At 40.4% G+C, this 24,346-nt stretch overlaps 1 protein-coding gene and 1 pseudogene across 2 annotated transcripts in view; both read left to right on the plus strand.

Annotated features, from left to right (window-relative positions):
- The window catches only part of LOC113012300 (interferon-inducible GTPase 5-like), a 126,483-nt pseudogene that overhangs the window by 79,586 nt on the left and 22,551 nt on the right, over positions 1-24,346 (plus strand). The window lies entirely within an intron of this gene.
- On the plus strand, positions 5,514-8,454 carry LOC113012774 (ladderlectin-like). Its single transcript, XM_026153099.2, has 8 exons — positions 5,514-5,623; positions 5,709-5,766; positions 5,889-5,918; positions 6,522-6,554; positions 6,970-7,061; positions 7,315-7,440; positions 7,596-7,695; positions 8,165-8,454. The coding sequence occupies exons 2-8, from the start codon at positions 5,718-5,720 to the stop codon at positions 8,233-8,235; spliced, it is 501 nt and encodes a 166-aa protein (XP_026008884.1). The 5' UTR covers positions 5,514-5,623; positions 5,709-5,717; the 3' UTR covers positions 8,236-8,454.

Here is a 24,346-nt window from a genome sequence, read left to right on the forward strand (position 1 = left end):
ACAGGGAAACACCTCTCTGCCTAGCCTTGCTAATCTAATGTTATTATCCATTGTTCTTCCACTGATTCTGAGTTCTGGTTCAGGATATCTTATTCGGACTCTCTGATGCAGAGACTCAAAAAGATGTTTAAGATCACTGCCCTGAATGAACAAAAAGAGGGCTCAAACAGATCCAGGGAATCTGCACACAGAAGCGAGTATTAATATTATGCTAAACAATCACTAAAGCACTTTTAGATTTAGCTGGGGCTTTACGAACTCAAGGCATTCAACATTCCAGTCATGAGCTGTTCTGAGCCGCAACCTTAAATAGCGGCCAGGAGGAAGCAGGAACTAATCAGTGGCAGGTGCAGATCATCAGGACAGGTGGGCGGGCCCAAAAGCAGGAGCCCAAAGATGAGCTCCGCCCAGGTAGACAGGGGACAGCGAGGGAGAGAGGGAGTGACAGAAAAAAACAAAAAACAATACTGTAGCCCAACGTGAGCCAGCCAGAGAGACACGGAGACCATGACATTTTCGGCCCTTAAACATTTCTCCTACGAAGACATGACTCTAATGCCCTTATATCTGCATCCTTCCTAATAAAAACATTTAAGTCATCTGCATAAGCAAGCAGAACAGCTGGTTTAAACAGCTGTAGATGCAAATAATCTTAATACAGTTAATGAATAATATTAATCTAAAAGTGTACAAAACCAGATAACGTAAATCTCCATGATCCTTTCAAATAAAAAGCCTTTTCCTGGTTCATGGAGATCACTCTAAACCAGAGTATTCCAACTTGCTGAATTCCAAAACATGACGCATTAGAAACAGATTGTTACAACACAAATCTCGAGTGTTTGACTTCTGGGATGCACTGTGGTGCTGTCCTGGTCCTGGGAACGTTTACCCAGCATTTGTGAGGCTTTTTTGACTCCTTAAATTTGTTTATTTAAACATTATATGTGATTTGGGGTTTGTTTAGACGGTACAGTATTGACTGTTCCCCATAATACCAGTTCTTTTGGTAATTGTCACGGTTCTGGGTCCGTTGGACCCAGTATTTTGAGTTTATTATGTTTTGGTTTTTGCATTATGGATTGTTTTCTGATGTTCTGGTGCTTTGTTTATCATTATACATCTGTTTCTATTCTTGGTGAGGGATCAGTTCTTAGGTTTTGGGTTCTCATGTGTATTACAGTTTCTGTTCAGTGTCTAGTCTGTCTCTCAGTGTCATGTCTGCATCCGGTTTAGTAATTCTTGTTTCCTGTTTTATTGTGAAAGTCTTTGTCTTAGGTTAGTGTGTGCAGCTTAGCTCCCCCGTCTCGTTAACCCTGATCTCTCCCAGCTGTGTCTCCCTCCTGTTGCCCATTCGCTGATTACCACCCTGTGTATATTAGCCCTGTGTTTTCCTGTGCTCGGTGTCACGTCGTACCCTCAGATTATGCCTGTGTGTTTCTTTGGTTTTTGTAGTCACGTCACGTCACTTCACGTTTGGTTTTCATGTCAGCAATAAAGCTGAGATTCTGATTTACAATTCTGTGTTCGAGTCCTTCGTTTGGATCCTCCTCTCCGCCTGCCCGCACACAGAGCCCTGACAGTAATAAAAGTTATTGTTTCAGGTGATGTTATTCTTTGCCGTTGGTTATGATTAATCATTCTATGATAGAATGTCTTTATAGTTCCAGTCAATCAGCAATGGATTTCCTAACTGAAACATTGCATCACTGCCAAGGAAAAAATGACTTCTGCGAAATCCAGTCAAAAGGAAATAACACACAGTTTATTTGACTGGTTTTACTGCTTAAATGTCCATGAACCCAGAAACAGATTATGTTTTTCATAAACAGATCATTGTGCTCCAAGTAAATTTGATGTTTGAGTATCATGTCTAAAGTTTAGAGTTAGCACTAAGACCAGGTTTAGCTTCAGATTTAGACCACTGGTTTTGCAACTGTTCCACTAATGTTATTTGGTAACTAGTCCTCTTCATATGTCATAGCTTGTGTATATTTTGAAGAACCATAATTCATTGTTGTTCTCTGTTTGTTTGTTTTTGTTTTGACAGATCTATCTGATCTTAGTGTGAAAAAGTCCTGTGGTATATTGTAATAACATGAACGTGTCTTTAATGTCATTGTTTAGTAAGACTGATATGACTGATATGATATGAACTTATTATTATGTGTGTGTGTGTGTGTGTGTGTGTGTGTGTGTATATATATATATATATATATATATATATATATATATACACACCCCCCCCAATTTTTGCACATGTCGAGGAGCGTGTCAGGCTACATTTCACTGTGTGTTATACTTGTATAACTATGCATGTGACAAATAAAGAACCTTGAACCTTGAACCTTAAGTCTAATCTGACTTTGTGTCGATCTTGCTTAATGACCCACGTTGATCAGAACAGTGTTGGAAGTTATTCTTTTCTGCCCCAAGACTTGTTTTTGTCCTGAAAGCTGACACTAAATTAGGAACAAGGGTGTTCCGATGCAAAATGAACTAAATCTAAAGGAAGTGCTTTCACTAAAAGGATTTCAGGTAGTTTTTATATGTATGCAGTTATACCCAGCTGCAAATGTTTTGCCTGACTATTACTGCCCCTGTGGTTTTTTTTTGTTGTTGTTTTTTTGCCTGAGATAATGACCTTTTTTAGCTTCATTAGTGTGGAAGTTCATACATCATAGTTGTTTTTGTGTTTTGCTCTTTGTTTCAGACACATTGGTAGACTTATTTTGTTTACTTTTGCTGTCTGTGTATTTGGTGTGTTGGAAGTCTATGCAAATAATGATTAATAAATAAAATACACATAATCTAAAAGCTTACTGTGATGTAGGCTCAAAATATATCAACCTGGTAGATATCTAAGAGCTAACACGATGAAATGGCTTTCTGAATTTTACAATCTGGAAGCATTTTTACCCTTTCATGCATGAATTATGACAACCTCAGTCAGGATTTTTATTCATCTTTAGGCATGAAAACATGAATAAAAATACTTCTATCCTGACTGAGGTCGTCATAATTCATGCATGACAGGGTAACAATAATTACAATGAAACACGTCATACATCTGTGGTAACATTAAACGACCAGTGGGTGGCAGGGTATGGAGTTACACATCAGTGTCCAATGTAGTGGTTTATGTTAAGTATACCATCAATACTGACACAAATACAAGCAAACAGCCTTCGAGTAGCCGTCCACTGTAGTGACCATTATGCGCGAAAGGGTTAAGACGTTTCTTTTCCCAATTGCTTAAATAAAATCAAATTCTGTGACACTTTAGACATGTTTAAATGAAAATCAATGTAATAGACTTTAGAAAAATGCTCAGTCTGTGCTTTTGTTTCTGATTTGGACCTTTTACTCTGCTCTGATCATTTCATACCTTGTGATCTTCCTTTTCTTTAGTCAGAAAGGGCAGTATGGTGCACTGCATTTCCACACACACTCCAAACCGTTTGAGTTCAAATTAACCCTAAATCAGATCCAGAAAGCAATACTGAATGTTTTATTAATGTCACTATCTCTGGTACATGCTGTTAACAGTTAAAACTTTACTTTTAATACACAAACACCCTGTTTAAATTCCTGATTTACTGCAGAGGTGAGCAGCATCAGGAATTACGATACTCAAATAATGCTAGCCCTCAAGGACACGTATTTCTTTTTTAACTGTAATAGTGATAGGAAAGAATAACATCCAAGTCAGAATATGAGGAAATGGTGTGGTTTGTCTTGGTAACTATGTTGAGTAACAGAACAGCTGTAGTATTTAAGATGTAGTAGTGGTTCATGTACAGTTTTATGTTTTAATACAGTTTTAATACAGTTTTATGGCAGTACCAGAATAACGTAGAAGCAACCGTTCTGGATGCCTTTTCTACTACAATATCTACAAATGTCTGCTCTTTACACTCCATTAAATGGTACTTTTGTTGAATATGAGATTCATGTCATTAATTAATGTCATCATGCTTACTGAGAGTAAATTGATAAGTAAAAATACATTTTCGAGACAATGAAGTTTGCAAAAAGGTTTAGGGTGTCATTAACTGGCGACCACTATTAATGTTCAGTTCATCTCAGTTCAATTTTGTTTACTTCAAGCACAATTTTTGCTACTGCACCAGAAAGAAGACGGCAGAGTCATTTCATGACTTATTTGTCATTAAATTAGTGGTGCAGATTTAAAAATTTACCTGAAATATAGCACAAGTGTAAACTGTTCCTATAGTGTGGAGACTGTGTCTGTTTTTATATATTTACTATCTCAACAGTGTCAAAAATGTTAACTAATTTAGGCTAGATCACTACAAATTGGTAGCTACTTTTAACTTTCTGAGCCACTTTTCTGCTGCCATTTTGCTTGTTGCCAGTCAAGGAGCTGAATTCTTAGTTTCTTAATGATTTCTATTCCTGTTCTGCTGGATTTGGTTTCATTATTTGAAACCAAATCCCAGCAGAACAGTTAACATGATATTAATTGTTAATCTCATATTAACAGTTAAACAGTTAATATGAGATTATATTTTCATGTTATTGTCTAGTTGAATTTGTGTAAATCAGCTTGCCAAAAATTGTCCTTTAACCTCCTAGGACCTGGCGTCCACATATGTGGAGACCACATTTTGGGTTGTCTAGACCACATTACTAAATTTTGCTCTGTGAGGGCCTGATATCCACTTACAAGGACATTATACTGCCACTGTTCTATCAAAATTTGAAACGAATGTCCTCATATGTGTATATCAGGCCCTCACAGAGCAAGATCAGGTAAAACAATAGTTCTTTGTTTTTACATTCATCAGGTCTCTTTATGGTTCCAATAAATCATTAACGGATTTCCTAACTGAAGTATTGCATCAGCAAGGACTTCAGTTAAATACAGTCATAAGGAAATAAGACGGTTTATTTATCTGGTTTTACTGCTTAAATGTCCGTTAACAGTGTTTCATAAATGAATCATTGTGCTTCAAGAAAACATGATGTTTGAGTATCATGTCTAAACTTTAGCATTAACACTCAGACAAGTTTTAAAACTTTAAAGACAACTTTTAAATTTATACCACTTGCCTTGTGATTGTTCTGCTAATATTATTTGGCTAATGTTATTTTTTTATTTGGTAGTCAGTCCTGTTCATATGTCATAGCTTGTGTATATTTTGAATATATCACAAGAACCGTCATTCATTGTTTTGTCCTTGTTTTCATTTACTTGCTTGTTTGAATCAAGTATTGTTACATGCCTATCATGTACAAACTAACAGGTGGAAATACATTTTCAAGACCATGAAGTGTGTCATTTTTTTGACGACCACTGTTAATGTTCAATAGATTTCAGTTCACTGCTTTTGTATTGCACCAAGTCAAAACAACATGAGGTCATGTATCACAATACATGTGCCAGATACAATTTACACATCAATAACTTCCTGTTTACCAAACAGATCAGAGTTCAAGTACATACCTTTATGTGCACTCTGCAAATATCTTCCTGGCCTGCATACGCCCACAGGAACGTGACCTGATGTGACTCAGTTTACGTATATAAAGACCAGAGAAGTTCCCCGTCATTACTGCATCACTCAGCTGATACTTGAACAACATCTTTACCTGACAGGTAAGAATCCTACTTTTCATTCACTGACTTCATGCCTGTGCTCTTTCTGGATATTCATTGGCTGTTTTTGTTTATTTCATAACAGAGGATCAACATGAAGACTGTCCTGCTCCTCTCCGCTCTCCTCTATGCTGCACTGGCAGGTAATATTCAGCACACACAGACTCAAACAAACCTGCTCATCAGTAAATCAGCCAACCCTGAAGAAGTGATGGGAGACTCACTAATGCACCATTTTTACTGACTGTGTCATTTTTCTCTGCAGTTCCAGCTGAAGACAATCAGCAGACTTCAGGTGAGTGTTGAAAGTGTTTCTTTTAAGACGTACAAAGACAGTGAGAACAGAATCTAACACCAACACACGTGTGGTCAGTGTCCCCTTCGCTGTTGGCTTTTGTGTCATACTTAGCCTGCACTGTGACAGACAAGAGAACACACAATAAATAATCAAAACAGTCTGTCTACAGTTCAACCAGCGTTTCAGCACCACAACCTTAGACTTCAATATGATCTCAAATTTCAAGTGTAGTATCTTCAGTGCAGTTACAACTTGAATGTTGCTTTGAATTTCACTGTTACACAGTTTGAAGGTTAGCAATGTGCATCCTTAACCAACTCACACATATTTAACTTGGCCTCATTACAAGGCACATAAATGACCTGTATGCAATTTCAGTTTCTCATGAAGGCAGCTGAAAACATTCACAATAAATAAGGTGATGGTGCCTGACGTAGTCTTTGAAGTCACACGTGCTCACAGTCAGCTAACATATCTAGTTTAGAGTCAGTCACATTGTAAAGTGCTTCACATGTTGTGTGTAGGAACCAATGAGAACATTCTTAAAATGATATATATCTTCCTTTTTATCACTGATTGTGTTAATTTCTTTTTGTGCAGCCCAGGAGTTTGAAGGAGCAGCCAAACCTCAAGGTAAGACTCTTTCACTTCCCTTTTTGACCTTGTTTAGTTCACTGGTAAATAAGCTTTTAATTAACAGCAACAAATAGTCAAATCAAATTCAAACACCTCTCTCTGCAGGCCACAGTAGAGAAGTTTGGATATGTATGAATGTGTAAGCTTATTAAATATAGTGCCCATATTTTTGGCACCCCAACTAAGGATTGATTGGAAAGAATGCTGTGGTGAAACTGATGAGCAATAGGAATTTTACCTTTTGTCAAATGTCTTTACTTACTTTACTTTACTTTAAATACATTTTCTCACCCATTAAAATGTCATTTTAATATGGTTTTTGAGGCTGTTAAACATGCTATAAAAGCATGATCAAAAGTAAAGAAACAAAAGTAGACACAATAATGAAGTATTCATCACTGTCTGCCTGCAGCTCGTTTTAGCTTCTGTCCAGATGGCTGGTTCAGCTATGGTCCTCGCTGCTTCAAGTTCATCAATAGTCCCAGGTCCTGGTTCTCTGCTGAGGTACTGTCATTGAGCTCAACTATACATTTACACCTGAACAATGAGATGTTCCATGGTTTTTGAATTAGCTGAGCAAATTTTTAGAAACACCCTTTCATGGAAATCATAGAAATGGCGGTCTCTGCTTCACCTGAACTAAAGCTTTGGTGATTGTATATATTTGTAGGACAGTCAGTCTCCCACATGACTCACAGAGCTTTAAGTTCACACTGCAGCTTAATGATACATCTCTTTATGTTCATCTATCCAATAGGAGTACTGCAATAGTCTGGGTGGCAATCTGGCCTCAGTTACCAACCTCAGAGAGTACAGCTTCCTCCAACAGATGACACAGACAGCGGGTCAGACTACTGCTTGGCTGGGAGGTTTCAGACTGCAGGTAGAGTTTTAGAAAAAAAGAAACACCACCTCAGTCAGTCCAGATCAAACTTTGGTCCTGGTCGGAAGTGGGTCTAGACTTACACAGAATGGATATGAGAATAAATGAAGAGACTAAGTCAACACTCCCTCACACATATGTTCTTTGCATCTCAGAACCAGTGGCTTTGGATTGACCGTGAGGGTTTCTATTACACCAACTGGTACAGCCAGTCCTCTTCCAGCAGCTACCCTTGCCTCTTCCTACGATCCACCTGTGAGTAATATCAGCATCTGAAAATGTTATATTATTTTATTTTCTTACATAGAGCATTGCCTGTAGAGTTAACCTTGATATGTCAGTTCAGATCAAATTTGATACATGGCTTCTTTCAAGCTATGAGACTGACACACCCTGTGTTTAAATGTATGCCATTTTGTTAAATCTGATATACAGTGTGTCAGTAAAGTGTATTATTGTGCCCAAACACATAAGGGTTTGTTTACTGGGAATAACGGTGCAGAATTTGTCAGTCTGCTGCAGAGAATGCCAAACTGCTGGGGCACAGGGTAACTGCAGGTGGGGTGTTAATCTAGGTGAAATATTTCAACTTGGATGAAATGAATATATTTTTAAATAAGAATCAATAGGTGCTGACCTCTATTTAAATGCTGTTAATTGCTGATAAAAACCACTGCCTTGATTAATTTAGTGTTAATTTTGATTTGTCTCTTTCTAATTCCAGATGGTTGGGGTAACACTCTGTGTACTTCCAGTTATTCTTTCATCTGCTCTAAGAATCCATTTGGTTGTTAACATTTATGCTAAACATCTGAGGCCTGTGGGTGGACCACATTGTATTTTTTTCTGTTTAAAAGCATAAACTCTGTTGTATGTGTTATTGAATGGGAGATTTTTTTTTAATTTCTAAAAATGTATTCTTCAAAGACTTAAATAATGAAGTGCTAGTAAATTTTAAACTTTGTTGGTCAGTGTAACAATTTCTTTTCTATAATAAAGACAATGTGTAATTTCCTTTCTTGTACCTCTTGTAAGTCTCCTTAAAATTCTTTCAAACCCAAATAACAATAAACAATACCAATACCAGAAATTAAAGGGGCAGTAAAGCCATACATCCCAAAATTAGATTTATGTGATTTGCCTCTGGTCTGTAATGCTCCTTATGAATCTAGGTTGTTTTGTGTGAGAGATTTGGTTAAATTAATAGATGAACACATGCATGCAAGTGCAGAAACACCATCAGGGATGTTCACTGATAACAGGAAAGAGGATCTGGGTTGAAATACCCAGGCAGGCAGGAACTGTTTAGGAGGTTTATTTAAAGTCTAAAATACAGAGGAAACACAAATGACCATGAACCAGAGCAGAAATCCAGAACAACAGCTAGGCAGCATGACATTGGTGTGCATAAAAGACAATCAGATTATAAGATGGTAATTCATTTCAGTTTTCAAGTTTATTTACTTTGTGCAAAATCACATTAACAAAAACAAAATGAAACCTTTGGAGTGGTCTAGTCAAAGTCCTGACCTGAATTCGTTTAAGATGCTGTGGTATGAACTTATGAAAGCGATTCATGCTCAAAAACCCCCCAAAGACACGTGGGCCAAAATTACTCCAAATGTTTTTCCAATGTGATATCTGTCCTATCAGCATTTTGATTACAGCACATTTTTTGGCCTGTGAAAATTGAATCATTGCGTAATAAAATAATTGTTAAAAAAAACCAAACAAATAACAACAACAAAAAAGAGAACAAACCCCCCAAAAAACAGAAATGTGCAGTCACTCTAAGAACATCTTTTAGCACCCCTACTAGGTCAAGAATTGTTTATGGTAAAATGGTAAATGGCCTGCATTTGTATAGCGCTTTTCTAGTCCTTAAGGACCCCAAAGCGCTTTACACTACATTCAGTCATTCACCCATTCACACACACATTCACACACTGGCGATAGCAAGCTACATTGTACCCACAGCTGCCCTGGGGCGCACTGACAGAGGCGAGGCTGCCGGACACTGGCGCCACCGGGCCCTCTGACCCGGTGGCGCCTGAGTAAATGTCATAATCCTGGGTCTCTGACCCAGTTTTTTTGAGTTCTGTAAAATTTATGGTTGTTTGAGTATTGTATTTTCCATGAACTTTTGAGTTTTCATCATAGGCTATATTTAGGTCCTTGAATTTTCTGTTTATTTTATCTCCCCTGTGTTCCTTAATGTGTTCCTTAAAGTTTTTCTAGTAGAGATCACAGTCAGACACTAGTAGGGGTGAGGTACCATGCAAAGCAATCCCAACTCTCTAGTACCACAGGCCCTTTGCCCCTCAATCCAGTCAGAATAGCCTGATATGACAGTCTCACATATTAGAACTTTCCACTCTTGGAATGTTGGGTTTGTGGGCAATGTCTGAGTATAATTCTGGCTGCAGAGACAAACCTAACTGTGCACCATTTTTGCAGTGGTGGAATTACTGTTTTATCTCGTAGAAGACCTAAACATAGGGACAGTGGCTTAGTCTTACTCATTTCTCTTGGAGCTTTATATTCTATGCCAAAATAGCTTAACATTGGCACATTCCAATATGAAATGTGTTACACCCCTGAAAACAGGGGGAAAAGACTCACGAGAGTGATTATGACTTGCGTCTCTCATGCAGTCGTTTATTGCAGTGAGGAGAACGCGCGAAAGCCCCCTAGTGGAGAATAGAGACACTACTAATCAATCCCAAAAAAGGCTCACTAGCCGATCAGAGATGTATAGATTGTAGTTCTCTTAAGTAACATGAAAGCCATTAATATAACATGAAAAATAATAAACTCTTAACCATTTTCTTACCATATTTACATTATTTTCGTCCTTATATCAACAGATATGAATTAGTATTAACTGAACAGTTTTATATGCAGTAGTCCTTCAACCTGTCACAAATACAGAAAGGTGGCAGTTTCCTTTTCACATTTACAACAGACATTTTTATTTATAAATCCTGTTCTAAAAAGCCTGCATGATGTCCATGATGTTATGTCTAATATGTCTGTTACTTTTACCATTATCAGCCAAGATATATTCCCAGGTATCTATTTCACAATTCTATTTCTCTCTACTAGATAATTCTTAGATTGTCACATGTGTTGGTGGTCATGTGAATTGAGTTACTGTGGAATAGTAATGCCTTGTGATTAGATGGGGTCGGGTTAACTACTGAATTATCTGCTTTGTTTGGCTGAAATTTTTCTATGCAATGTCTAATCTGCAAATACTTCCAGAAGTCACCCCTATCTCATAGGTTGTACTCTTGAACTAACTCAACAAAAGATTTAAGAATACCATCTTTATAGAAGTCACTAATTGTATGAATTCCATTACCAAGAGTTCTTTTTCAAAATAATATTTGTTTCTCTATTTTTAATTCTGGGCTATACCAAAGTGACGCATATTGCTGTTTGTAATCGGAGAGTTTGTACATTTTGTAGCCTTTGCCCAAACCTCCTGAGAGTGTTCAGTAATTGTGTCTCTTTACCACTGGATTGTTGTGATGACATCTGTATAGGGTGAAAGGGTGTGACAAGAATCTTTTCTATGGTGGCCCACTTTAGGCTTCCTCCCTGCCCAGAGAAATTCTTTAATGAGATTGTGGTATTGTTTTAGTATACAATCAGGTATGCTGTGTAATGGATACATAGTTAATCTTTAGGGATATCATTATTTTTTTTTAGATTTACTTTGCCACGGATCAGATTTTACTTCCCTCGCTTGAGGGGTCCCGAAAAGCGCTATATAAATGCAATCCATTATTATTATTATTTAGATCTCTGTCCAGAAGAGCGCAGTCTTGGGACTCTCGTAGAGGACCTGAGCTTGGAGGACTGACCGCCCGAAGGGGCGAGCGGTCCTAGGTATGTAATACCTGGCAGGTAATGTCCCAGGTATTTAAGCCCTAGTGGGAGTTGTCCCTTAAGAGGGTTGCTGACCCACTGTTGATTATGTGCCTTATCACAAGGTGTGAAAAAAGGAGTAGTTCATTTTCGATAGAAGTTTGGGGTTAAACCATTGTGAAACCTTGCCTCACCCTATCATATGATCCATTGAGATCATTTGACACAAAATGTGTGTGGGGGTTTTGGGACCTGGGAAGGATCTCAAAACTGCATTGAAGGTGGCAGAAAGCTGTTGTCACAGCCTCTGTTTGAGGATGGTCGTTCAGAGCGTAAGGGACAACCCCGCTAACATTTCAATCCCCGGGACTCTCCACCATTTGGTTTTCGAACTGAAGAAGCTTCTCAGCTGAGAAGTGAAATGTCTTCAAGCATCTTAAAGAAGTCCAGTTGTTTTCTTTCCAAGCTTCTCTTATCTAACCAGAATATTGATGCTTGTCTCCACAGTGTTAAATTTGTGTTACGTTCAGTGTGTGGAATAAGGAGAGAAAGGACCCAAACGCAGGACTCGCCAGCTGGTTTAGAATATGCACAGTGTTTAATGACTGAACTAAGAGGACTGCACATGACTGAATGAACAGGAAACACACAATGAAACAAGGAACTGGGAGAAACTGAGGGCTTAAATAGACAGGCTAATGAGGATATACACCTGGGGTAAATATAACTAATGAAATAGAGGAAGTAGATGTCACGAAGTACAAGGTGGACTCACGCGCTGGACTCCGGGGATGATGCACACAAGAGAATTTATTAAAGAACAATGTCCAACGAGTGTATATACACAGATGCGGGGCAGTGCTATGTACAAAAGGTGAGGGGGGCAGGGCTCCGGGGAAAATCCAGGGGAACACGCTCGTCTCTCTCCACACAATCCAAACACGAATCCACTCGCACACCAGGGAAACAGTCCAGGGAATCTGTACACAAAGAAACGCTTGTTAGATTCTAAACACACACTGCACGGGAAAATACTTGCTGGGACGCTCGACTTTCACTGATGCGATTCTCACAACGATCCAGCGAAGAACAGCCGTTGCTTCCTGTCTTAAATACCATCCACACTGATGAGGCACAGGTGTTTCTTCCTCCGAGGGCGTGGGCCAAGGGCGTGAACCCATAATGAGTTCAGCCCTGGCGAGAGAGAGAGAGAGAGAGAGAGAGGGAGAGAGAGAGAGAGAGAGAGAGAGAGGACTAGAGAGAAAGAGGGAGAGACGGCTGATCAGCGACCAGCTGAACCTCCAGGCCGTGACAGTAGAACTAAACATGATGAACACAGACAAAATGCTATCACAATAAAACACGATTTTGCTCTGTTAGAGAAGAAAATGTAATTTAAACTTATTTTAAAGTTTAAGGTTTAAATTCTGTTTAAATCACATATGTGGAAGAAGTCAGATAGAAAGACAGAGAGAGATAAGGTGTGGGTGGACATTGTGTGCTTACAAACAACTCGATTGGATGGCCAAAATATGTAGATGCAGCGTTCAGTAGATAAAGCCGGGGTGATTGTGGCTCAAGAGTTCGGAAGGTTGCCGGTTCGAACCCCGGCTCGGACAGTCTCGGTCGTTGTGTCCTTGGGCAAGACACTTCACCCGTTGCCTACTGGTGGTGGTCAGAGGGCCCGGCGGCGCCAGTGTCCAGCAGCCTCGCCTCTGTCAGTGCGCCCCAGGGTGGCTGTGGCTACAATGTAGCTTCATCACCAATGTGTGGATGACTGGATGTGTAAAGCGCTTTGGGGTCCTTAGTAAAGCGCTATACAAATACTCATTTAACCCTTGTGTGGTGTTCGTATTTTTGTTACTCAGCCAGTGTTCATGGGTCTGGTGGACCCGCTAGAGTTTTGGCTTTCCAAATTAACACTATCAAACAATTTTATGTTAAATTACTCAACAGATGTTTACTTCATCCCAATTACAAGCCATATGAACAGCAAACATGGTTAATTTTACCTTTACCTTTGTTAGATCACATTTATGAATTAATGTGCTTCTCGTTTTTCTTTTATATAAAATGTTATAAAAAAAATCAGTTATAATTCAAGTGGAGTGAGTGGAAAGACACAACACATTTACACGTGAAGCAATATGTTTCACAACTAAATGGGATCAGCTGCTCATCAATGCTGACATTAGGCCCAGGGTTGTAAAACAGGTGGAGGCGGTGCACACACTTATCCCACACTGTCCTGATGGCAGGTAGCTTGTCTCTCTGCCATCGAGCTGGTCTGTCGTCTCGGTTATCAAAACGGATAATCCTGGAAATTTTGTTGAAGTTTTCCAGAAACATTGATGCATGGAAAGGTTCTTGCCGGTTTCTGCATCTCACAGGGATTCTGTGGATTCCCCTTTGGACCTGAAAACTCCTGCAAGGATAAGAAGCCCAAAGTAGGCCTTTGGGGTTCTTAGATGAATTTGGTCCATCTCCTTCCACCTCTCTCCAAAAACACACCTTCCTTCTAGATTACTTCAATCCAGAACAATTTTCTGGATGGAATCTGGGATGAAAAGCTCAAATGAAGACTTGATGTCCTGCATATGAGTAACTGTCAGCCGTGTTGGCCCTGGCTTATCACAGTAGCAGCTCTGCAGGGTGGCTCATTTCTTGGGCAAGAAGACCATTCAATTTCACCAGTTATTGACATCCATATTTCTTCACTTGCTGTCTGGTGGGCTTGTTCTGGTCCTGGAGCTGGCTGCAGATGGGGTACTCGTCTTTGTTTGTTTTTTTACTAAATGGTGCTCAACCTCATCTTCTTCTTCAAAGTCACTGTCAGACTCTGAATTTTCAGAAATCAGAATCAGAATCAGAATACTTTATTGATCCCTGGGGGAAATTATTTTTTGTTACAGTGCTCCATTTTAAACCAACATTAAGACAAGACAGACAATACGCTAACTAAGAATAGTACAATATATACATATATATACATACATACATACATAAGTCACTTATAAATAAATATTTGGAAAAGAAACATATGTAGTTGTAGCAGCAAACAGTGTGTTAAGTGGATGCGTTGTACAGGGAGATGGCCACAGGCAGGAATGATTTCCTGTGTCGTTCAGTGGTGCTTTTCGGTAATCTCAGTCTCTCACTGAACGAGCTCCTGTGACTGACCAACATGTCATGGAGTGGGTGGGAGGTGTTATCCAACATTGTCTTTATCTTGGACAGCATCCGCCTCTCCGACACCACCTTGAGGGAGTCCAGCTCCATCCCCACAACATTGCTGGCCTTACGGATCAGTTTATTAAGTCTGTTGGCATCTGCGACCCTCAGCCTGCTCCCCCAGCATGCAACAGCATAGAGGATCGCACTGGCCACCACAGACTCATAGAAAATCCTCAGCATTTTCTGGCAGATGTTGAAGGACCTCAGTCGCCTCAAAAAATAGAGACGACTCTGGCCCTTCCTGTAAAGTGCTGTGGTGTTTTTAGCCCAGTCCAGTTTATTGTCAATGTGTACTCCAAGGTATTTATAGTCCTCCACAATGTCAACACTGACCCCCTGGATTGAAACAGGGGTCAAGTGTTTCCTGGTCTTCCTGAAGTCCACGATCAGTTCCTTGGTCTTTGCCACGTTGAGCTGCAGATGATTCTGCTCACACCACGTGACAAAGGAGTCGACCACAGCCCGGTACTCTGTCTCATCATCCCTGCTGATGCATCCAACCACCGCAGAGTCATCAGAAAACTTCTGAAGATGGCAGGTCTCTGTGCAGTGGCTGAAGTCTGTGGTGTAGAGGGTGAAGAGGAAGGGGGAGAGGACAGTCCCCTGTGGTGCCCCTGTGTTGCTAATCACCTTGTCAGACACACACTGTGGGAGACGTACATATTGTGGTCTTCCTGTCAGGTAATCAACAATCCAGGACACCAGAGAAGCATCCACCTGCATCGCTGCTAACTTATCACCCAGGAGGGTCGGCCTGATGGTGTTGAAAGCACTGGAAAAGTCAAAAAACATGACCCTCACAGTGCTCGCCGGCTGGTCCAGATGGGTGTAGACACGATTGAGCAGGTAGATGATGGCGTCCTCTGTTCCGAGACGAGGCTGATAAGCGAACTGAAGGGGATCCAGATGTGGTCTTACTATGGGTCGCAGCTGGTCCAGGATGAGCCTTTCCAGGGTCTTCATGATGTGGGAGGTCAGTGCCACGGGCCTGTAATCCTGGGGGCCACTGGGACGAGGCGTCTTTGGTACAGGGACGAGGCATGATGTCTTCCACATCACCGGGACCCTCTGCAGACTCAGACTCAGCATAAACAGTTTATGAAAGACTCCACACAGCTGGGGGGCACAGGCCTTGAGGACAAGGGGACTCACTCCGTCTGGTCCAGCAGACTTGCCTGAGTGAAGTCTCCTCATTTGCATCTCAACCTGGTATTGAGTGAAGGTGATGGGTGGGGGAGGGGTGTCAGGAATCTCACAGGAGGCAACATGTGAAGAGAGAGGCTGGCACAGTGGTGTGGCTCTGGATTCCAGGCTGACTGCAGGTGAGGTTGTGGGGGTCGGAGCAGACACTGTGGTGTCGAATCTATTGAAAAACAGATTCAACTCGTCGGCTCTATTCTCACCTCCCTCAGCTCCCCTGCTGTTGGTTGGCCTGAATCCAGTGATGGTCTTCATGCCCCTCCACACCTCTCTCATGCTGTTCTGCTGGAGTTTCCACTCCAGCTTCCTCCTGTAATTGTCCTTAGCCTCTCTGATCTTGTCCTTTAGTAACACCTGGACCTTCCTCACCTCCTCTTTGTTGCCCCCTCTGAAAGCCCTCTTCTTGTTGTTGAGGAGGGCTTTGATGTCCTTAGTCACCCACGGCTTGTTATTTGGGTAACAATGAACAGTCTGAGCTGGAACAATGGAGTCGGTGCAGAAAGTTATGTAGTCTGTGATACACTCAGTAAGCCCATTGATGTCCTCGGCGTGAGGCTCACAGAGTGTTTCCCAGTCGGTCACCTCGAAACAGCCCTGTAGTTCCGCTATTGCCTCCTCTGACCACCTCCTGACAGTCCTGGTGGTCACAGGTTCCCTCCTCACAATTGGCACATAGCGGGGGGTGAGGTGAATCAGGTTATGATCTGACCTACCAAGTGGGGGGAGGGAGGAGGAGCTGTATGCATCCTTGACGTTAGCATACAGTAAGTCTAAAGTTTTCTCTCCCCTGGTGGGACAGTCCACATATTGTTTGAATGTTGGTAGTGTATTGTCCAGTGATACATGGTTGAAGTCACCCGAGATCACAATAAAGGCACTCGGGTGCTGAGTCTGTAGCCGAGCTATGGCAGAGTGGATAGTGTCACATGCAGCTGTGGGGTTAGCAGAGGGAGGAACATAAACAGCCACCAAGATGACGTGAGAGAATTCCCTGGGTAAATAATACGGCCTGAGTCCAACAGCACACAGTTCAGTGTCCGGGCAACAAATCCTTTCTTTGATTGTTATGTTGGCAGGGTTACACCACCGGTTGTTAACTAAAACAGCAAGCCCACCTCCTTTACGCTTACCGCTAGCGATGCTGTCCCTGTCCGCCCGAACAGTGTGGAAGCCTTCCACGGAAGCATTCTCATCGGGAATGACCTGGTGCAGCCATGATTCGGTGAAACACATCAGGCTACACTCTCGGTATTCCCTCTGACTCCGTACCAGTGCTGAGAGCTCGTCGATTTTACTTGCCAACGATCGCACATTTCCCATCACGATAGACGGCAGACACGGTTTAAACCTCCTCCTCGCTTCGAGCCTGTGAAAAATGTGAAATATTCTGAAACCTCTTTGTCAGCATCATCATCAGAAGCTCCTCTCTCTTCCAAAATCAATTGGATGGCCCTCGCAGCAGATAATCTTTTGCCATCTTGATCAGTTGTGATAAAGAACCACACTGGCAAAGTCTTATTTATAGTATTATGCCCCTAATTTGCAGGTGGGACAGGGTATGAGAAAATAAAATTTGGATCCCTCAAGAAAGAGGGTAAAATGTGCAGGAATGTAAGAGCAGACGGTGTTGATAGTTGAATTTTCAACAATGTTGCAACTTTGTGCGGGAGCAGGAGGGGAAGAAAACACTATCAGCAGCACCAGAAAGGAGGAAGACAGAGTGTGGGAACACAGGACCTACACTTTCAACACTTTTATTAGACCTGGGTCCAGTGGACCCGAACACCTTGTATGTAATGTAAATGCGTGGGGGGAGGTACAGTATGAGGTCATTGAAAATTTGTTCAGATTCATGTTCTTCACAGAAAATAAGCCAAAGCCAATGAATTTCAGGTTGAAAAAATAATTAATTGTTTAAGTTTTCTTTTGAAAAAAACTGAAAACGGGTCTCACAGACCCGAACACCATACAAGGGTTAAGTATAATTCAAGTTATTATAATCATTTTGCTTTATTATTATTTTTTATTCTGGTTTGCTAAACTGCTTTAATAAAATATCCTGCTATTAAGGTCTAAATTGTGAACATTCAGTCTTTAACTTAATAGTATTAGTTGTAGTGTAAATAGCTCTTCGATGTTACTCCAGCATTTTAAAATATAAGTCTCTTGGGGCCGACTGTCCAGGCCACTAAAATGAACCCTGTAATTAACAGCTAAACAGGAAAACGATCTAGAAGGGAACAGGTGTGGCAGACATAAACTGCACCTGCTCTCAGGACCACCATTTCCATATCAGAGGCAGGAAAGACACCTGGATGGCCTTGCAGCAGTTTGAGCTGGTCCTCTCACCCACATTGGTTCCTGTATAGGGGTGCTGGCCCTGCAGGTTGACAAATTTCTAACAGTGAAAAATGACTTAAATCATTTTCTGAACAAGCTCTTAAAGTCATTCAGTTTAGTTTTCAGTTGTTATAGATTTGTATTATCCACATGCATTCTGACAAATTGAGAAATTGGTGTGGGGACTTGTGTTTTACTTTTAACCCAATCATGATGAAGCTCAGTGTTTAGGTGCTCACCAGTGTTTCTAATATTTTGTCTACTACACATATACAGAGACTAGAATAACTTACCCGGTGTTATAATGTGTTGTTTAGTACATTGGAATCTGTTTTTTAAGGGTCATAAATAATGCTAATGCTGCACTTTATTAATAATAAGAGAATGATTGTATTGTATCTTTATTTCAGACATATACAGAAAAAAACAATATATACACAAGTACACATACTTGCATTTACAAATACACACACGTATGTGCTCAGATAAAACAAAAAAAGGAAATAAATAAAATAAATCAGAGTCTAAATGACATGAAATGACAATTATTAGGTCTGAAATGGAGTAGGAAGAAGTATAACATACTTATTAATCCCTACCCCATGCTCAACTTTCTATTGAATCCCACTATTCACCTAATTCCCATCATCACTTACCCCACACAATAAACAAGGAGAACATGTATAAACATAGCTACAGTGATAGATATAATTTAGATACAAATTAGCATAGTTATATATACAATGGGTGATCAACTTTATCAGTTTCATATTCTTCCAAAAGCAGTTTCGAAACATCTTTATAAACTGACTAATGCTTGAACATTGCTGTAGGTCCACAGTAAAACTGTTCCACAGTTTTACCCCATAAATAGTAACACAAAAGGTTTTAACCTTTGTCCGTGCTTTAAGAGTCTTCAGATTTAATTTTCCCCTCAATTCATAGTCCCCTTCTCTATCAAAAAACATCCTCTGTTCATTTCCTGGTAACACATTGTATCTGGCTTTGTACATAATTTTTGCAGTTTTATATTTTATAAGATCCATAAACTTCAGAATTTTTAATTTCAAGAACATGATGTTAGTATGGTCTCTAAATCCAGCTTTAGTAATCATCCTGATTGCTTTTTTCTGAATTTTACATAGTGGTTGAAGTGAAGTTTTGTATGTATTTCCCTAGATTTCCACACAGTATTCCAAATATGGCAATATAAGTGAACAGTAAAGTAAAGTGATTTGGAAGGCAAAAAATGTTTAACTTTACTCAGTACAGAGATGCCTCTTGACAGTTTAGCTTGTATATGCTTTATGTGAGGTTTCCAGCAGATTTTGTTATCTATTATCACACCCAGAAATTTTGTATCAGAAACTTGCTCTACTTCAACATTGTTTATTAACAATTTTGCTCCGGCATCTTTTTTACAATTTCCAAATAACATAAATGTAGTTTTTTTCAAATTTAGTGATAACTTGTTTCTGTCAAACCATGTTTTCAGTTTAATCATTTCTTGTGTGACAATTTCCAAAAGCTGCTGTGAATTCTCTCCAGCACAAAAAATATTTGTATCATCTGCAAATAAAATAAACTGTAATATATCAGATGTTTTACATATATCATTGATGTAGAGGATAAACAGCTTTGGTCCCAATACTGACCCCTGTGGAACTCTGCAAACAATGTCCAGGCACTCTGATTGATATTCACCAATCTTCACAAATTGTTGCCTGTCTCTCAAATAACTCCTGACCCACTCTAGCACCACTCCTCTAATGCCATAGTACTCCAGTTTATCAAGTAATATTTCATGATTAATTGTGTCAAAAGCTTTTTTTAGGTCAATGAAAACACTAACTATGCTTTGTCTTTGATCTATATTGTTGGTGATATTTTCAATTAGTTCCATTAATGCCATAGATGTTGATCTGTTTGGTCTGAAACCATACTGACTGTCCATTATTATTTTGTGTTTATCTATAAATTTGTCAAGTCTATTTATGAAAACTTTTTCCAGTATTTTTGAAAATTGTGAAAGTAGAGAAACAGGCCTATAATTTGTGAATTGGTGTCTATCTCCATTTTTAAACAGTGGTATTACTTTAGCTGTTTTGATTTGTATTGGGAATGCACCAGTTTGTAGAGACAAATTGCAAATGTGTGTTAAGGGTTTGGAGATGCCATCTATCACTTTCTTAACGATTTCCATATCAATGTCATCAGAGTCTGTAGAATTTTTTATTTGTGATTTCCCAACAATATCAATGATTTCCTTTTCTTCTACTACTGTTAAAAACATTGAATGAGGATTACAGTCAATGAGTTTAGTTTCTTTCTCTGCAGAATCTGTTATATCAGGAATTGTATCAGCCAAGTCTGGCCCAACACTTACAAAGAATTTATTGAACTCATTAACCACATCACTCATGTTACTAATATTTCTATCATTATTAGCGAAATACGAAGGATAATTAGACTGCCTAGAACCATTTTTAATGATGGTATTTAATGTTTTCCAAATCCATTTAACATTATTTTTATTCATATTTAATAATTTCTCATAATATTCCTTTTTACATGACCTCAAAATACTAGTTAATTAATTTTTATATTTCTTGTATTTGTTTTCAGCTTCTGTACTTCTGTTCGTTATAAATTCTCTATATAAGGTATTTTTCTTTTTACATGCATTTTGTAATCCTTTTGTAATCCATGGGCACTCTGCATATTTTTGTTTTTTGCTATATTTCTTTACTGGGCAACGGCTATCATTTAACAGTTTAAATTTTCCTAAAAAAATCTCATAAGCTTTATCAATATTTTTTTCCTTATACAGCATCTCCCATTCTTGCTTAAGTAAATCACTTTTAAATGCATTTATGGACTCCTCTGTTCTCACTCGTTTGTATTTTGTTGTATTTTCCTGTTTGACCTTCCTGTAATTGCTGTTAAACACTACAAAAACAGGTAGATGATCACTGATGTCATTAATTAGGAGACCACCTATAGATCAGTTTTCTATTTCATTAGTAAATATATTGTCTATTAAGGTTGCCGACTGTGCTGTAATCCTGCTAGAGTCCCATGCTATACATTGTATTAATAAACTCATTTGTCATACTATGTTTGTTTGGATTTAATAGGTCTATGTTGAAATCCCCATAAATGAACATAACTTTTTGATTTGTCCTAATAAATGTTTTATCTACCCACTCCTTAAATATTTCAATATTAGAACCTGGTGTTCTATATATACAACTTACAATGACATTTTTATTTTTTTCCATACCAATTTCTATTGTTACACACTCTAATATGTTGTCCACCACCACCGTCATTTTTCCTGTATTTTAAATTTTTGTCCACAAACAAAGCCACACCCCCACCATTCTTATTCTTTCTGTTCAGAAAATTTAATTCATATACGTCTATTTCAAAGTCCACTCCTTTCCCCATATTAATCCACATCTCAGATACTGCAATCACACTGAATGGATGTGCAAATTTGCTTAAATATTCTCTTATTTTGTGAAAATTGGCATATAAACTTCTACTATTAAAGTGGATTATGGGCATTTTGCAGTCAGCCTTGACAGTTTAATTGAATTGTTCTTCAGTATAATAGCAGCAGGTGTTTCTGATGTTAAAAAAGTTTGATTCTGGATCAATGTCCTGCTCTGTGAAGTGTGTATTGTATTCCGTGTTTTGTGGTGAATTTAACTCCAGATTCTCATGATTAGCAATCCTCTGTGATAGCAGTGTATAATTCCCAGATGTTAAATTAGCTGATTGTTTCATGATTTAATATGTTGTGCTTTAGCTTCCGTTGTTATCTTCTGTTACCTGCTTTGATGAATGTAGATTGTTTGTTCAGCTCCTTGCATTTGTAGTCATGTGACTTGTTAATATTTTTCCAGATCCTGGATGCGTTTGATGACCAGCACTTTGGCTTCCTCTGGTGTGCCGTTGAGTTTAATAAATATTTTACAGTTTGCAGTCCAGGTATTTTGAATTTTACCCAGTTTCTTTAGGTGTCGTGCTTTCTTAGCCATGTCAGCGTTGTATTTGGTTAGATGGTCATTAATGTAGACGTTCGATCCCTTTAGTTTTCTCCCTTCAGTGCTTCAGCAGTGCATTCTTGTGTTTCCTGTTTACAAATCTTATGATGACAGCTGGTTTATCACTAGCGTTTCTCCTGGGCAAAGGGTGGCATGCCTCGATGTTATTACAGTCCAGGTCGATCCCTTTTGACTGCAAGAAACCAGCTACCTGTTGCTCTGCAGAGCTAACTACCAGTTCTCCATGCTCCTCTTTGCTGTCAGCAGTCACAGCCCGAGCATATGACCAGGGTTTTATGATGGTGATAAACAGAGTTCATAACTGTATTATTATTGTTGTAGCTCCTCACTGCGACCACTGGAGGGCAGTGAACACAATATACAGTCAACACAAACACCACAGAGCAGTTTCTGTTCCACACACCTCTGCTTATCACATGACATCATACATTCTGCATAACTCAGTATTTATTATGGTGGAAGCTACGGCATGGTAATATAATATAGCAAAACCAATTTCATTATTTGATCTGAAACCTGAAGAAAGTCTCACCCAAACTCCACCAACACATCCATTTTAACACCCGTGGAGACCGGCTACTCGACCACTGCTACACCTCTTTCCGGGATGCGTACAAAGCCCTCCCCCGCGCCCCATTCGGCCAATCAGATCACCGCTCCATCCTGCTCCTGCCCGCCTACAGGCAGAAGCTGAAACAGGAAGCTCCAACCCGGAGGGCGGTGCACTGTTGGACGGACCAATCGGAGTCTGCGCTGCGGGACTGTTTTGATCACGCAGACTGGGAAATGTTTCACGTGGCTGCTAGGGACATTGACGAGTACACAGACTCAGTCTGCGGATTTATCAGGAAATGCGTGGAAGATGTCGTCCCATCCAGAACAGTTAAATCCTTCCCAAATCAAAAACCCTGGATTAACGGAGGAGATGTTCGCGCGGCACGGAGCACCACCTTTGCCTCCGCGAACACATCGGACTACAAACACGCACATTACCAACTCCAGAAGACGATCAAAGCAGCCAAACGTGAGTACAGGGACAGGGTGGAGCAACAGTTTGACAACCCTCGGAGTATGTGGCAGGGACTAAACACGATCACAGACTTTAGAGGGAAAACCAGCACACCGCAGACCACGGCCTCTCTGTGTGAGGATCTAAACGTATTCTACGCTAGATTCGACACAGGGAACACCATGAGACCGGACAGTGTGCGCACCGCGGATGACGTCAGTGCGCACACTGTGTCTGAGGAGGATGTGCGGAGGTGCTTCAGGAAGGTGAACGCACGCAAAGCTACTGGTCCGGACGGGATTCCCGGCCGCGTCCTTAAGTCATGCGCGGCTCAGCTGGCTGGAGTGTTCACGCACATCTTCAACCTTTCCCTCTCTCTGTCTGTAGTCCCAGCCTGCTTCAAAATGGCCACCGTCGTCCCTGTACCCAAATCCTCCACCATCTCCTCATTGAACGACTGGCGACCTGTAGCCCTGACCCCCATCGTAAGCAAATGCTTCGAGAAGCTGGTCAGGGACTACCCGACTCACTGGACCCTCTACAGTTCGCATACCGCCACAACAGGTCCACTGATGATGCCATAGCCCTGACACTACACACTGCCCTGTCACACCTGGAGAAGAGAGACACGTATGTGAGAATGCTGTTTGTAGATTACAGCTCAGCATTCAATACCATCGTTCCCTCGAAGCTGGACAGGAAACTGCAGGATCTAGGACTGAGCAGCTCCCTCTGCAGCTGGATCCTTAGCTTCCTGTCTGACAGACGCCAAGTGGTCAAACTGGGCAGCATCACCTCATCCCCCATCACACTGAACACTGGCGCTCCACAGGGGTGTGTACTGAGCCCTCTCCTGTACTCACTCTACACCTACGACTGCACAGCCACTAACAGCTCCAACATCATTGTGAAGTTTGCGGACGACACTACAGTGGTGGGTCTTATCACCAATGGTGATGAGACGGCTTACAGGGAGGAGGTCAGCGCCCTGACCCACTGGTGTCAAGACAACCATCTCACCCTCAACGTCGCAAAGACAAAGGAGTTGATAGTGGACTTCCGGAGGTGCAGAGAAGTACACACCCCCATCACCATCAACGGCGCTGCTGTGGAGAGAGTGAGCAGCTTCCAGTTCCTTGGTGTACATCTGGCTGAGGATCTTACGTGGTCAGTACAC

This window comes from Astatotilapia calliptera, chromosome 19 (genome assembly GCF_964374335.1).
Source record: "Astatotilapia calliptera chromosome 19, fAstCal68.1, whole genome shotgun sequence".
In the NCBI taxonomy this organism is placed as follows: Eukaryota; Metazoa; Chordata; class Actinopteri; order Cichliformes; family Cichlidae; genus Astatotilapia; species Astatotilapia calliptera.

Coding starts and splice junctions, on each gene's coding strand:
- LOC113012774 (XM_026153099.2), top strand. CDS start 5,718: ATGAAGACTGTCCTGCTCCTCTCCGCTCTCCTCTATGCTGCACTGGCA. Junction 5,767..5,888: donor CCTCTATGCTGCACTGGCAG/GTAATATTCAGC, acceptor TTTTCTCTGCAG/TTCCAGCTGAAGACAATCAG. Junction 6,555..6,969: donor AGGAGCAGCCAAACCTCAAG/GTAAGACTCTTT, acceptor GTCTGCCTGCAG/CTCGTTTTAGCTTCTGTCCA.